Source organism: Borostomias antarcticus (genome assembly GCF_949987555.1).
Source record: "Borostomias antarcticus genome assembly, contig: scaffold_156, whole genome shotgun sequence".
Lineage (NCBI taxonomy): Eukaryota > Metazoa > Chordata > Actinopteri > Stomiiformes > Stomiidae > Borostomias > Borostomias antarcticus.
This window is the reverse complement of record NW_028176739.1, coordinates 50,543-64,515: the sequence shown is the minus strand read 5'-3', so window position 1 is coordinate 64,515 and position 13,973 is coordinate 50,543. Positions and strand designations below refer to the sequence as shown.

At 43.0% G+C, this 13,973-nt stretch overlaps 1 protein-coding gene across 1 annotated transcript; it reads right to left on the bottom strand.

Annotated features, from left to right (window-relative positions):
* Window positions 1-840: 840 nt before the first annotated feature.
* Window positions 841-13,556, bottom strand: LOC311328168 (HTH-type transcriptional regulator CysB-like; the record flags this gene model as incomplete). The annotated part of the gene is made up of 2 exons (XM_084462180.1): window positions 841-1,842; window positions 13,488-13,556. 2 exons carry the CDS (start codon window positions 13,554-13,556, stop codon window positions 841-843), a joined length of 1,071 nt encoding a protein of 356 aa, XP_084318306.1.
* Window positions 13,557-13,973: the final 417 nt, after the last annotated feature.

The following is a 13,973-nucleotide window of genomic DNA, read 5'->3' as shown; positions in this document are numbered from 1 at the left end:
TATTGAGGTAGTTTGTCGCCATTTGATCAATGAGCGTATGGATTTAACTTGGGCAAAGTGTAGTTTGCAAGGGCTAGAGGCTGTGTTGAAGCTACGCTCACTGGATTCAAGTGGAGATTGTCAGGCGTATTGGGACTTCCATAAGGAATGCTCCGCCTTCGTAATCATGGAGAACTAATTAATGTGGCGTTGTAGCAAGGGAACCGCCCCATTCTCGCTTTGATGATTAGACTTATTATAACTAATGGCCTGATGGCGTTGCATTGCGAGCTCAAGGCTCAGCAAAACGTCATATGCGTGAAAGGTTGGTGCAGTCAGTAGTTATTCTACGGCAAGCAAGTATGACAAAGCAGATGGCGTTTTTCTGAGCCTCTATGATGCGCTGAGCACACAACTCAACGTCAACAGACCACAGAAAGGCTGCTCGAGAGCGTAGCATCAAGACCTATCAATATTTATATTGATCCTATTAGTAAATATGTTGCCATTACTACAATGATAACCATAGGTACTTGGAAACAATCATCAAGGAGAAGTGCATCATGAAAATAACCATGGTTAAAAAAATAATGGCCGATGGCTATCTCTGCCAGTAATGTAAGGAAGTACAGGAGGGGCTGGAGAGTTCATGGCACATCAACATGGCTGATCAGTTCAACACCTCTGATGAAGCCATGCAGGCAGTGCCGGAGCGTTGCTTGCAGAGCTTTATAAGGTGGACAAAGCCACCTTTTTTATTGTTAAAGAAGAAAGCTGTGAGCCAGTTATTGACACCATTTATTTCAAACTGGTTAAGAAAATACTTGAAAAAGCGGCTTGAATCAGGCCGCCTGTATGTCATTACCGGGTAGGCAGCTGAACTTGGGAAAACAGCTCGCCAACTTCGGCTTTGTTATGACGAAGGATTGCTTCTTGAACCACATCTTTGGTCAGGTGAGGCGCAAACTCTTCAATGAAGTCGTACATGAAACCGCGGATGAAGGTACCACGTCTGAATCCAATTTTGGTAATGCTTGGTTCAAACAGGTGGTCAGCATTCAGAGGGACAAGATCAGAATCAAGCTCAGGATCATAAGCCATTTTGGCAATGATCCCGACGCCAAGCCCAAGACGCACATAAGTCTTGATCACATCAGCATCGGTAGCAGTAAAGACGACCCTTGGAGACAGCCCTTCGTTCATAAAAGCTTCATCCAATTTGGATCGTCCAGTAAAGCCAAATACGTAAGTCACCAGCGCAAATCTGGCAATGTCCTTCAGCGTTAATGCAGTAATATGGGCCAGCGGATGATCTTTAGGTACCAGCACGCACCGGTTCCACCGATAGCATGGCATCATGACCAGATCATTGAACAGCTCAAGAGCTTCGGTAGAAATTGCAAAGTCAACAGAACCATCTGCAGCCATTTCAGCAATCTGAATTGGAGTACCCTGATGCATGTGTAACGCAACATCTGGATATTGGCTAATAAACCGCTGAATAATTCTTGGTAAGGCGTAGCGAGCCTGAGTGTGTGTGGTAGCAATTGAAAGACTACCCTTACGCTCATCACTGAACTCTTGAGCAACCTGCTTGATAGACTCTACTTTGCGCAGAATTTCGCCAGCTGTATCAATGATTTTTTCTCCAGCAGGGGTAATGCGAGTCAGATGCTTTCCACTGCGGGCAAAGACCTCAACGCCCAATTCATCTTCCAGAAGCCGGATTTGCTTACTTATACCAGGCTGCGAAGTGTATAGACTCTGCGCAGTAGCTGATACGTTGAGATCGTGGTGCGCGACCTCCCAGATATAGCGCAGTTGTTGCAGCTTCATTGACGGCCTCCGGTCAGGCAGGTTGTGCTGACAAAAATGGATAGAGTAAAACAGGATCAGTTAGTTCTATAAAGTATAAAAGCATGACATTAAATTCTTTTCAAGAATACAAGCCAGTCAATATAGTTACCTTCGGATCATCGGTTTTTAGTCAATATTTTCAATCATTGTCTTGGCTAGTTATAACTTTAGACCATAAATTTCACGATGCTTATGGATTTTCCAACATCCATTGCCACCGATGCCGGTGTTGGATTTGCGGTTGGCCTGACAGGTATCAGTGGCGGTTCATTGATGACACCACTGCTGTTAACGTTTGGCTTTCCCACTCATATTGCCAGTGTGACGGACCAGAGTATGCAGCCTTTACCAAGTCAACCGGAGTCATTGTCCACCACCGGCAGCGAAGTATTGACTGGAGTTTGGTCAAAACACTCTGTGGCGGCAGCCTTCCTGCTACAGCCCTGACGATCGTTCTGCTCAAGGTTTTTTTGACAGGAGTGCTGATTATAGTCCGATCTTTACACTATGCCTCAGGATAATGCTGACACTGACCGCTTGATCCTTGTTTATGAGTTTTTTGTTAACAAAAAGACAGATCACTGGTGTCCCAATTATTCCATACTACGTTTACATTTAGTGCAGGTATTTTCCTTGGCGTATTTGTAACACTCTAATCGGTCTGTGCTGACTCTCTTGGAACAGAGGCTATTGTACTGTTCTACCAGCTTCTTAAACCAGTGACAGTCTTGGGCAGTGATCTGGCACATTCAGTGTCCTTAACTTTGTTGGCTGGTCTTGGCCATATCTGGTTTGGTAATGTTGATTTTGTTCTTTTAGGAAGTCTGTTAATTGGCTCTATCCTTGCCATATATGTCGGAACTAAAGTGGGTATGAAACTTCTAGGTACGTGTATGCTGATCATTTTAGCTATGATATTGCTCGGGCTTGGCTTGCAATACCTGTTTTAGTGTTTTTCACGATTGTAGCCTTGGCTCAGTTTGAATAAAGTGGAAAACCATCATTCAGCCAATGGTAAACCCATAGCTAACTTGGTTATATACAACGTTGAGTCACATCCTGTCAGTAAAGGTGCCATTTTGCAGCTGGCATGACAGTGAGCTGCAACAGGATTTAAAGTAGAAATCTTCACAATAAATACCAGTTGGGTGTGGTTACCTTGCTACGACGCCCAAGTCATTAGTTAGCCATGATTACGAAGGTGAGAGCATTGCTTATGAAAGTTCCAGTACTCCTGCCAATCTCCGCTTGAATCCAGTGAGCGTAGCTTCAACACAGCCTCTGGCCCTTGCAAACTGCACTGTGCTCCGGGTGGATACATACGGTCATTGATCAAATGGCGGCAAGTTTCCTCAATGTCTCCACTGGCAACCTGATAGCTAGTATCCAGAGGTTTGTTGGAGCAGAGCTTGGGACGGCTTTTTTGCAGATAGTCTGCACACTTATCAATGGCCTCAAGTTTTGTCAGACCTCTTTTGCGCGTACTTTACCGGATTCCCATGGCAACCTTGTCAGACTCTTCCATGAGTATCTTCAGGAACCGTCTGCCACCAAGTTTTCAATAGCCTCATCCCCTTTGCGTGTAAACAGTGGCCGGCTTTCCATAGATATTCAAGTACATGGATAAAGTCCATGATGATGGTTGCTTTAACTCCCTTCTTTGTCATAATCTAGGGAATCATTTTTTGCTGATGATGATGGTGCCCATCAATAACAATGATCAACTGTCGTTTCTGCTCCTGATCTAGCCTGAGCGCTGCCTAGAAAGCTTCTTCTATCACGGCTTACGCCTCTCTTTCTACGCTAGCCCACACTCTCTTGTTCTTGGCTGGAGGATGGAATTTCACAACGTTGTTGCTCTTCCGATCCGTATCCATGACCGATTCTGATGTTCGAGGATGTAGTTTTATCGCATCAATGGTGGCTACCTGAGTCATTCGTCTGCGATCTTTCTTCTCTCCCGGACTGAGCTTGGTTTGCAGCTTCTGCTGACTTTTTTGCGCGTTTTCCCGTGTTGTTTTCCTCAACCATTCCTAGCATATCACTAGGCCCTTACCGTCATAACTGACGATCTGCAGGTTTTCTGTTTGCTAATCACAACCTTGCACTGTTTGTAACAAGCCTCAAAGTCTTGAGCCGTATTCGCTACCAGTTGCATAGCCTGTCGTTTTCCCACCATACCTTGGCATCTCTCACGATGTAGTTTACTCATTCGATCATAAGAGAGATCTATCACATGTTGACAATGTTCTCCCTTATGCCATCAGAGTATTGGTCAGTATTGGGTTTAACTGAGCATCCTGCGGGAACACGCTTGATTGCTTCCGCTGGCTGTAACTGCAACTCCTGACTACGGCAGGATCAAACAAGCTGGTCAGTTGTCGGTAGGTATTTTTTCTGACGTAACTTCTCATCTGCTCACCTTTCTATCAGTTACCGACGATTGCTGCGGTTCATCATTGTTCTGCTTATCCAGATGCCATCGGAGGAGAAGGCGCAATACTTCGTTGCCTTCGGTCAGGATATAGCTCTCTATGGTGCCATGCTGAAACGCATATACAGCTGGTAGTTTTACTTGTTGGTTTGCACGGCGGCAACAAACTGGTGTTTGTTTTCAGAACCTCTTTCACGTTCACCTCCATGTTTTTTACCACCCAGTAGGAATCATCTATCTGAACATGTCCCCGCAGAGGACGGCTGTCATCACGTTATTCCATTACCTGCATAAGCTTGTGCGTCAAGCGTCAAGCAGCATTATAAGAGATGCCCAGTTGTCTCGATAGCTCTAGAGCAGATATGCCATTCTTGGTCTGAGTCATTAAAACATGCCTAGAAACCAAGTGGTAAGGGCAGTTTGCTAGCTTCCAGAATGGTGCCACTGGTCAATGATGTCTGGTGATGGCAGTGATTGCACTGGTATAGCTCACTGGTTTTTAGGGTGCAATACTCCCGACAACAACACAGAGGACATTCAAACCAATTCGGCCACCTCCATTTGAAAAACTGGGCACGGCATTGTTGTTCTTGGCCATATTGCTGAAAGAACTCCACAAGGCTCATGCCTTTCTGGAACTTAATTTTATTCTTGGCTATGATGCACCTTCTACTTCGAGGAAAACAGTGTCGTAAGTTTAGACGAGAATGAGACTTAGGTAAGATGGTAATCAGGAATGGATATTGCTAGGCTTATTTGGCACTTCCATAATGAATGCTCTTGCCTTAGCAATCATGGAGAACTAATGAATGGGGCGTCGTAGCAAGTGAATTACACCCGTGAAATGATGACCATCATCATCTATTTCCATCAGAGTGCCTTTTGTAATATTAAAAACTATTACCAGCGACTGATCACACAACATACATCAGACTATTTCCATAATTTGGTATCCTACAATCGCTTTGTATAACCCATGAAACAGGCTTTAGATGCCACTGACGGTTTATCTAAAGTCTCAGTGCATGGTGTAACCAATTGGTCTGCCATTTATTGACTCGACGCCCATCGTTGTCTGTGACAACCATAGGATCAACAGCCACAAGGTCTTAAGTGAAGAGGTTAAACAGGGAAAACGCCTATAGGTTGGGAGTTTGGTTTTAAGTTACACCTTATCATTAACCATTGAGGAGAAATTCTATCATTTTGCCTTACAACAGCTAACACCAATGACCTTACACTAGTGGCAGATCTCATCAAAGAGTTATCTGGTTGGATTTATGGAGATAAGGGCTATGTCTCAGAGAAGTTGGTAGCCTAGTTGTGTGAGAAAGGCCTGAACTTGGTAACTGAAGTCTGGAAAAATATAAAGCCAAAAGAGCTGAAGTCCTTTGATAAGGCGATGTAGAGGAACCTAGCAGTAATAGCAAGCGTAAATGATCAGTTGAAGAATATTTCGCAGATCTAATATACTCGGCACAGGTCAGCATTTCACTTCCTTATACAACTGTTTATCAGCCATCTTAAGGAGCTTGGCTGGTATGTGGCAAGTTGCGCAACAATGTAACCAAGTCTTGATACCATTGCTTTCAAATCAAAGTGCCGGTTAAATCTATAGCAATATTCAGCAAGGTATCTTGGCAGATGCTTCTGGTTAATATTGTGGTAACTGCCTTTCAGAGAATTTTTGACGTTCCCGATCATGGTGTTGACCCACGTTAACAGCTCATTAGCCATCAATGCGTGACCACCACCTGTCACCACTGCTGTATGTGGTGTCCGGCGTTGGTTGTTCTTGTGAATGCACCGAGGCAACCACTGACAACATAGCAGGTATGATCACCGAGATGCTTTTGCCCCATAGTTCCAGCTCCTTTTCCCGGGAACTGGTGACCATGCTGAAATGCATATACAGAGGGTAGTTTTCTTCGTTGGTTTGCACGTAGGTAGCAAATTGGTGTTTGTTTTCAGAACCTATCCCATGTTTGCCTCTATGTGTTCCACCACCTCAGTAGGAGTCATCTATTTGAACATGTCACAGCAGAGGACGGCTGTAATCATGTTCTTTCATTACCTGCATAAGCTTGTGCTTCAAGCGCCAAACAGCATTATAAGAGATTACCAGCTGGCTAGAGAGTTCTATGGTCGATATGCCATTCTTGGTCTGAGTCATTAAAAACATGCCTAGAAACCAAGTGGTAAAGGACAGGCTGCTAGCTTCCAGAATGGTGCCACTGGTCAATGGTGTATGGTGACGGTAGAGATTGCACTGGTAGAGCTCACGGGTTGTTATGGTGCAATACTCCCGACAACGACACAGAGGACATTCAAACCCATTATACCATCGCCATTTGAAAAACTGGGCACGGCATTGTTGTTCTTGGCCATATTGCTGCAAGAACTCCACAAGGCTCATGCCTTTCTGAAACTGAATTTTGTTCTTGGTTATGATGCGCCTTCTACTTCGAGGAAAAATAGTGTCGTAAGCTTAGACGAGCAGGAGGCTTAGGTCAGATGGTAATCAGGTTTAACTTTGCTGTAACCCTGATGGCAGGATTGATTGGCTATGCACGGCAGCACAGAAAGCCATATATTGATGTTTAGGTACTAACAGTAGATGTACCAATGGCTTTCTAGCGTCGAACTCATGTTAGACACCCTTGTAGGAGAAGGCGTAACATTTCGTTGCTTTCAGTCCGGATATAGCCCTCTATAGTGACATGCTCTTGTTGAAGAGCGGATTAAAGGTGCTTAATGATAGCGTCCGAATGATCACGAGCTGGTGAGAAGAATGAATAATCGATGGTATTAGCGTAGGATGAGTTCACAATATACGGTGTTATGTAATTATTGGTTTGGCGACGTCATATCAACATACAACTGTCTATTTTTCGTTACCTAGTATACTGAAAACCATGCTGTCTTAGCGGCTGCATTGTCGTATCAAAAGAGCCGCACCAAAATCATAATGGTGTGGTTTCATTGCTGCGACGCCACATTCAGTAGTTCTCCATGATTACGAAGGCGAGAGCATCCCTTATGGCAATTCCAATACGCCTGCCAATCTCCACTTGAATCCAGTGAGCGTAGCTTCAACATAGCCTCTGCCCATTGCAAACTCCACTTTGCCACGGTTAGATCAATACGGTCATTGATCAAATGTCAGCAAGCTCCATCAATGACTCCACTGGCAATCGGATAGCCAGCATCAAGCGCCTTGTCATAGCAAGACCTAGGACGGTTTTTTTGAGGATAGTCTGTACACTTATTACTAGCCGCACGTTTTATCAGACCTCTCTTGCTAGCACTTTGCTGGATTCTCAGGGCCACCTTGTCAGACTCTCCTATGAGTATCTTCAGGGAGCGTTCTGCCATTAAGCTTTCAATAGCCTCATTTCCCTTGTCATGTAAGCAGTGACCGGCTTTACACAGATATTTGAGTACATGGATAAAGGCCATGATGATTGTAGCGGTAACTAACGTGAGTTCGTAGTTTAAATTTTAGCTACAGCCATTGTATTTTAAGGGCTAGAGCCATAGTGATGTTTTTTTAAAAGAGCCAAATGGCTCCTTCTGAGCCTTTGGCAGATAACAAAGTACTCAAATCACTATTTTTCTATAACCTGGATATGTACAAAAAGGCTGAAGCTTATATAGCGCAAAGGATTATCTCGTTGAATTCACGTTAAAACCGCATCTTTTTCGTTACCTGATATATCGACAGCCATGATGTTTAGCGTCTTCATTGTCGTATCAAAAGAACCACCCCATCTTGATATAGCTCTCTATGGTGCCATGCTCTTGTTGGATAGTGGATTCAAGGTACTGAATGATAGCGTCCAAATGATCACGCGCTGGTGAGAAGCATAAATAATCGATGGTATTGGTGCATGATGCGTTCACAATAGATGGTGTTATGTAGTTATTGGTTTCACGAAGTTATATCGCCATAAAACCGTCTCTTTTTAGTTACCGGGTATATTGAAAATCATGATGTTTTAGCGGCTGCATTGTCTTATCAAAAGAACCACACCATTTTAAGATGGCATGCTCCTCTATTAAGCCTTGCTACTTCTTTACGTAAACGTTTCAGCTCGTAGTATACGTGTTCATCATTTTTTTCTACTTTTCAGATGACTTAGGTCGATGATACTTAGTAATTTAGGTATGCATGGTATTAACGTTAATACTAAGATCTCTGAGGTTTCAGCGATTGGCAGATCTGACTCTACAGCCAGTTTCACAGCCGATTCCTTGAACTACGTCATATGGATTTTAACTTTTGTTCCTAACATCTTGATACACCTTAGGTGGCTGGGATACTCCCAGAGTCTGTGTGTCCGGATGACTATAACCACTTCATACAGGCCATTGCTTGAAGATTACGGCTAGCTATGGTAACGCGACGGCAAGCGAGGATAAGTGTACGGTTTGGTATTAGAAGGATAACTAAGTGGCTGTGGCCGCATGTCTTTCGCCATCGAATTCACGTTAAATACGCGTACGTTAGCGCAACATAACTATGCTTAATCTTCCGCCTGTCACCGCGTCAGGTGGCCGTGGTGCTATATTTCCCAGAGTTTGGTCATGTGATCGTATTGACTGAAGACTTTGATAATGATGTAATGTACGACTTTTCTAGCAAGTTAAGAACAGTCGTACGTTGCGTTTGTTTATGAAGATTGCGTATTTGGATTTATGACTCTATGACGATAAGAGTTGTGACTGTGCAGATGCGCTAATTGCCTAAAGCAAGCTGTACAGACTTCACACTTATATGGCTTCTCGCCTGTATGAATCCGTGAGTGAACTTTCCTGCTGGACGAACTTATAAACCTTTTGCTACAGGTATCACAACCAAATGGCTTCTCGCCAGAATGTGATGTAGTATGCTGTTTCAAGTGCCCAAGTTGGCGGTATGTTTTTTGACAGACTTCACACTTATATGGCTTCTCACCTGTATGAATCCTTGAGTGAACTTTTAAATTACTTGAATATTGGAAGTCTTTATTATTGCAATCTGGGTGCTCGCACACATAGCGTTTTTTTTGCTTGGCACCAAAAGCTTGCACCTGTTCGTTATTGGATGATAGCTGTTCCTCCTCTACTACATCAGTCATGCAGTCAAGAGCCTGAAATGAGGCACCACCACTCGCACACTCTTGATGCATCGGAGAATGTGGAAGAATGGCCGTCTGATCGTACGAGCAACTTGCAGCTACCACGGCACGGGAATGAAATGCGCTCTGCGTAGTTTTAGGCACGGATAGGTCAAGGGGAAGGTTTAACTGCATTTGAGAGACGTTAAAGCTGCCAGCGAGCATAGGTTGTGAATTAGATGAGTTATTCATCTCTAGTCTCCTTGTGATTTGTCTGTGAGTTTGTCTGCTATTACAAGCAATAGTTCCTTATCAGTACCTACCCAATTACAAATACCTCTAATATTGGCTAGCTTTAGGACTCGGCAAGATGCTGCCATATCCACTTGCCAAGTATCTATTCGTTCCATGTACTCGTAAAACTCACCAGTATTTAGGACACTGGAGCTTTTGACCTGATCTTTGATTGCAATACCGTGAATATTTACATCTTCAAGGCCAAAGAAATAGCGCTTCATCAGATAGTGAATATCGTTTTTGGTGTACCGGTAGGCTGTAACTTCATGCTTTGGGTGCGGCTATTTTGATACGACAATGCAGCCGCTAAAACATCATGGTTGGCGATATATCAGGTAACAAAAAAGAGATAGTTTTATGGTGATATAATGTCCTCAAATCAATAACTCCATAACACCTTTTCTTGTGAACGCATCCTGCGTCAATACCCTATATTATTCATTCTTATCGCCAGCTCGTGACCATTTGGACGCTATCATTAAGCTCCTTTAATGCACTCTCCAACAAGAGCATGGAACCATAGAAGGCCATATTAAGACTGAAGGCAACGAAGTGTTGCGCCCTCTCCTCCAAGGGTATCTGAAGCAGCAGGCCAATGATGAGCTGCCGTAATCGTTGGTAACTGGTAGCTACGGTGAGCAGAGGAATCACGTCAGACAAAATACCTCCAGACTACTTATCAGCTTGTTTGGTTTTGTCGTAGTGAGGCGTCGCAGTTACAGCCAGCGGAAGCAATCCAGTGAGTTTCCACTGGATGTTTAGTTAAAACCTCAATACTGACCAGAACTCTGATGGCATGATGGGAAAAATTGTCATCGAATGATGGATCGTTCTTATGATTGAACGATTAAACGACCTTGTGATAGTTGCCACGGTATGGTTGAAACACGACAGGCTATGCAATTGGTAGCGGATACGTCTCGAGACTGGGAGGTTTTTTACGAGCAGTGCAAGGTTGTGATTGAGCAAACAGAAGACCTGCAGATCCTCAGTTTTGACGGTAATGGCTTGGTGATGCGAGCGAATGGTTGAGGTAAGCAACACGTAAGAACTTGCAAAAGAGTCAGCAGCAGCTGCAAAGCAGGCTCAGGCCAGAGAGAAGGAAGATCACAAACGAATGGCACCGGTAGCCGCCATTTAGGCGGTAAAACCCAAACCTAGAACGGCAGAATCGGTCATGAATATGGATCGGAAGAGAGACAAAGTTATTAAATTACGTGAGTTCGACGCTTCAATGTTGGTTACAGCCCTTGGATTTCAAGGGCTTTAGTCATAGTGATGTTTTTTGAAAAGTGCTCAATGGTTCCTTTGGAACATTTGCCAGCCAATAAAGTTCTCAAATCACTATTTTTCTGTCACATGAATATGTACGAAAAGGCTTAATCCTATGTAGCGCAAGTGATTATCTCGTCGAACTCATGTTTAAACCGTATCTTTTTCGTTACCTGATATATCGAAAATCCTGATGCTTTAGCGGTTTCATTGTCGTATCAAAAGAACCACACTCAATACTTTTCCAGTGTTAGCTCACTGGTATTTGGTGGCTAATATATCTTCTGCTGTTAATTGCAAAAGTGATTTGGCAAGTCTAATAGCACTATCCACGAGAATCACCATTTTGAAGCTATCAATACGTCATACATGACTTTTTTAATGATACTAGGCTCTGTTGGCGTGCGATGTTCGACTTTTCTTACTTCCTAGGAAGTTGAGCATTACCTGATTTTCAATGGTTCATACGATACTACCATATGATCAAACTCTGAGAAACTGAGAATAACGCCAAACTTCCACGCCGAAGTCGTTAGATTAAGCATAATTATGTTGAGTTAACGTACACTATTTGCGCTGTAACAATTGGAGAGTCAGGTATGTTAAACTTTCATTGGCTCTAAAAAAGTTGAACATTGAGTGTTGACATAAGTTATTAACGTAAGTTTGACGCGCAGAAAGCCATTGGTATACCTTCTGTTAGTACTGAAACATCAATATGTGGTTTTCTTGGCTGCCGTGCATAGGCAATCAATCATGCCATCAGGTTTACAGTAAAATTATTAAATGTGAACGATGCCGAGTATGTTAGATTTGCAGAATATTCTTCAACTGATCATTTACGTTTGTTATTACTGCTGGTTTCCGCAACATCACTTTATCAAAGGCCTTCAGCTTTTTTGACTTCATATTTTTCCTGACTTTCGTTACTGGTTCAGGTCTTTCTCCTGCAATTAGGCTACCAACTTCTTAGAGACATAGCCCTTATCTCCATAAATCCAATCAGTTAATTCGTCGATGAGATTTGGTACTTGGTTACGGTCATCGGTGTTAGCTGTTGTCAGGCAAAATGATAGAATTTCTCCAAGATGGTTAATGATAAGGTGTAACTTAAAACCAAACTTCCAATCTGGAGACTGGTTTTCCCGTTTAACCTCTTCACTGAAGACCTTGTGGCTGTTGATCCTAGGGTTGTCACAGGCAATGATGGGTGTCGATTCAATGAATGGCAGGTCCGTTGGTTGCCACATGCACGAAGACTTCAGATAAACCGTAAGTGGTATCAAAGTCTGTTTCATGAGTTCTACAAAGCGAGTGTAGGATACCAGATTCAGTAAATAGTCTGATTGATGTTGTGTGATTAGTCGCTGGTATATAGTGCTTGAAATTGCTAAAGGCACTCTGATGGAAATAGATGATGATGGTAATTATTGCACTGAGCGATAGCTTGGATATCACTGGAGGCTTTTGTGAATGACAGATGAGTTGTCTCTATGCCACTGTGATTCACAATGTTATGCAGAAATCATCTATATCACAGAATACACTGACAATAGACACGGTAGCATCAAGTTCGTTATCTCTGGTTTGGTATCAGCAAGATAGCTAAGTGGCTGTGGTTCCACTGTCTTTCACCAACGAACTAACGTTGATTATCAATATAATGCGACATTCTATTGATCATTCCTTATATTAACAGAACCTAATCAAGCAATATTTTTCATCGTATTCAAATCGGCTCTAATTTGTTCAGAAGGAGGTTATGACAAATTCATGACACATCTTAAAAGTTAGATACAATTATTTGATTATAGTTGTAAACTGTGACGGCTTGTAATGATCTTAGCTCGTGTCTTATTCCCACAGAAACTCTGGTTTCTCTGTGCCTAACTACCAGACTTTTCATTTCATTTAATGCGTTGATATAGGTCCACCCTCATCACCATCCTTTTTGTCGGCTAGAAAGAATGGTGAGTCTTGCAGGCTTTAATCATCAACAGAGCTTTCTTTCTGCAACTGTCGGATTTGCTTGGAAGACATGTAGAAGTCGGCTTCTCTGCCTTCAAGCACTCCTTGCCCATGCCATGGAAGCAGATGATAATCAGCGTGATGACTGTAATCCAAAAATGGATACTTTATGATCTGGAAGTAGGGAGAATAATCAAAATCACTGGGCGTACAGAGTTTTGGGTTGCGCTGAAAAAGCTGAACACCAGACTCGCCATCATGCTTAACTAACGGCAGTATCGGGAAATTGATAAAGCTAAAAGCTTCAGCAATCATTGAGGAACAGACTGTTTTTGTTTCTTGGCCTGGAGAATGTTCAAACAGTGAAGAACCAAGGCGTCTTGGAAGAAAAGAGTATGGTAAGAAAAATCTTGCTAAATCAAGAATTTGCCGGACGTTATAATCCATGCCTAGCCGGCTGATCGCGTAATGCACCACTTTCTGACTATCTCTGTAGCTGATCCCCTTAGGTCGACATATTCGTAAATGTTCTCCTTTGTAGCTATTTAGGTGTCGAATGGCTGTACCAATCCCTAGCTCACTTTCAATGACCAGCTGTTCATCAGGAGATCCACCATAAGCCGTGCTGACAACTTGGCGAACTCTGTCATCCTCGATATCATGAAGTCGGCCAATATAAAGCATTGCATGGGACCATGGACTTTGGGTTGTCTGCTTAATAACCTGACTGACTCTGGAACGCCCTTCAACCAAAAGGACATCGCAGGGCTTAACTTCATGGCGTATACGTTGAAAATCACATAATGGGCTGTCTTTTTCCTGAGTATTGCTACTCAGCCAGTCAGTAAGGTATCCCGCAACTATTTTGAAAAGTTCCATGCTCCAACCCTGGGCCCCATATTTATTCCTTTATGTTAGCATTTGTGAGGGTTACGATTATAAATAGAGATAATATTGACAGCTTTCCATGTGTTTAAGTACTTATCTGGCAGCATTAGGGAAAACACCAAAACTTGTTATTTCCATGTTGTTCGAAATAGTTGATAAAGTAACCACTGCGAATGGGA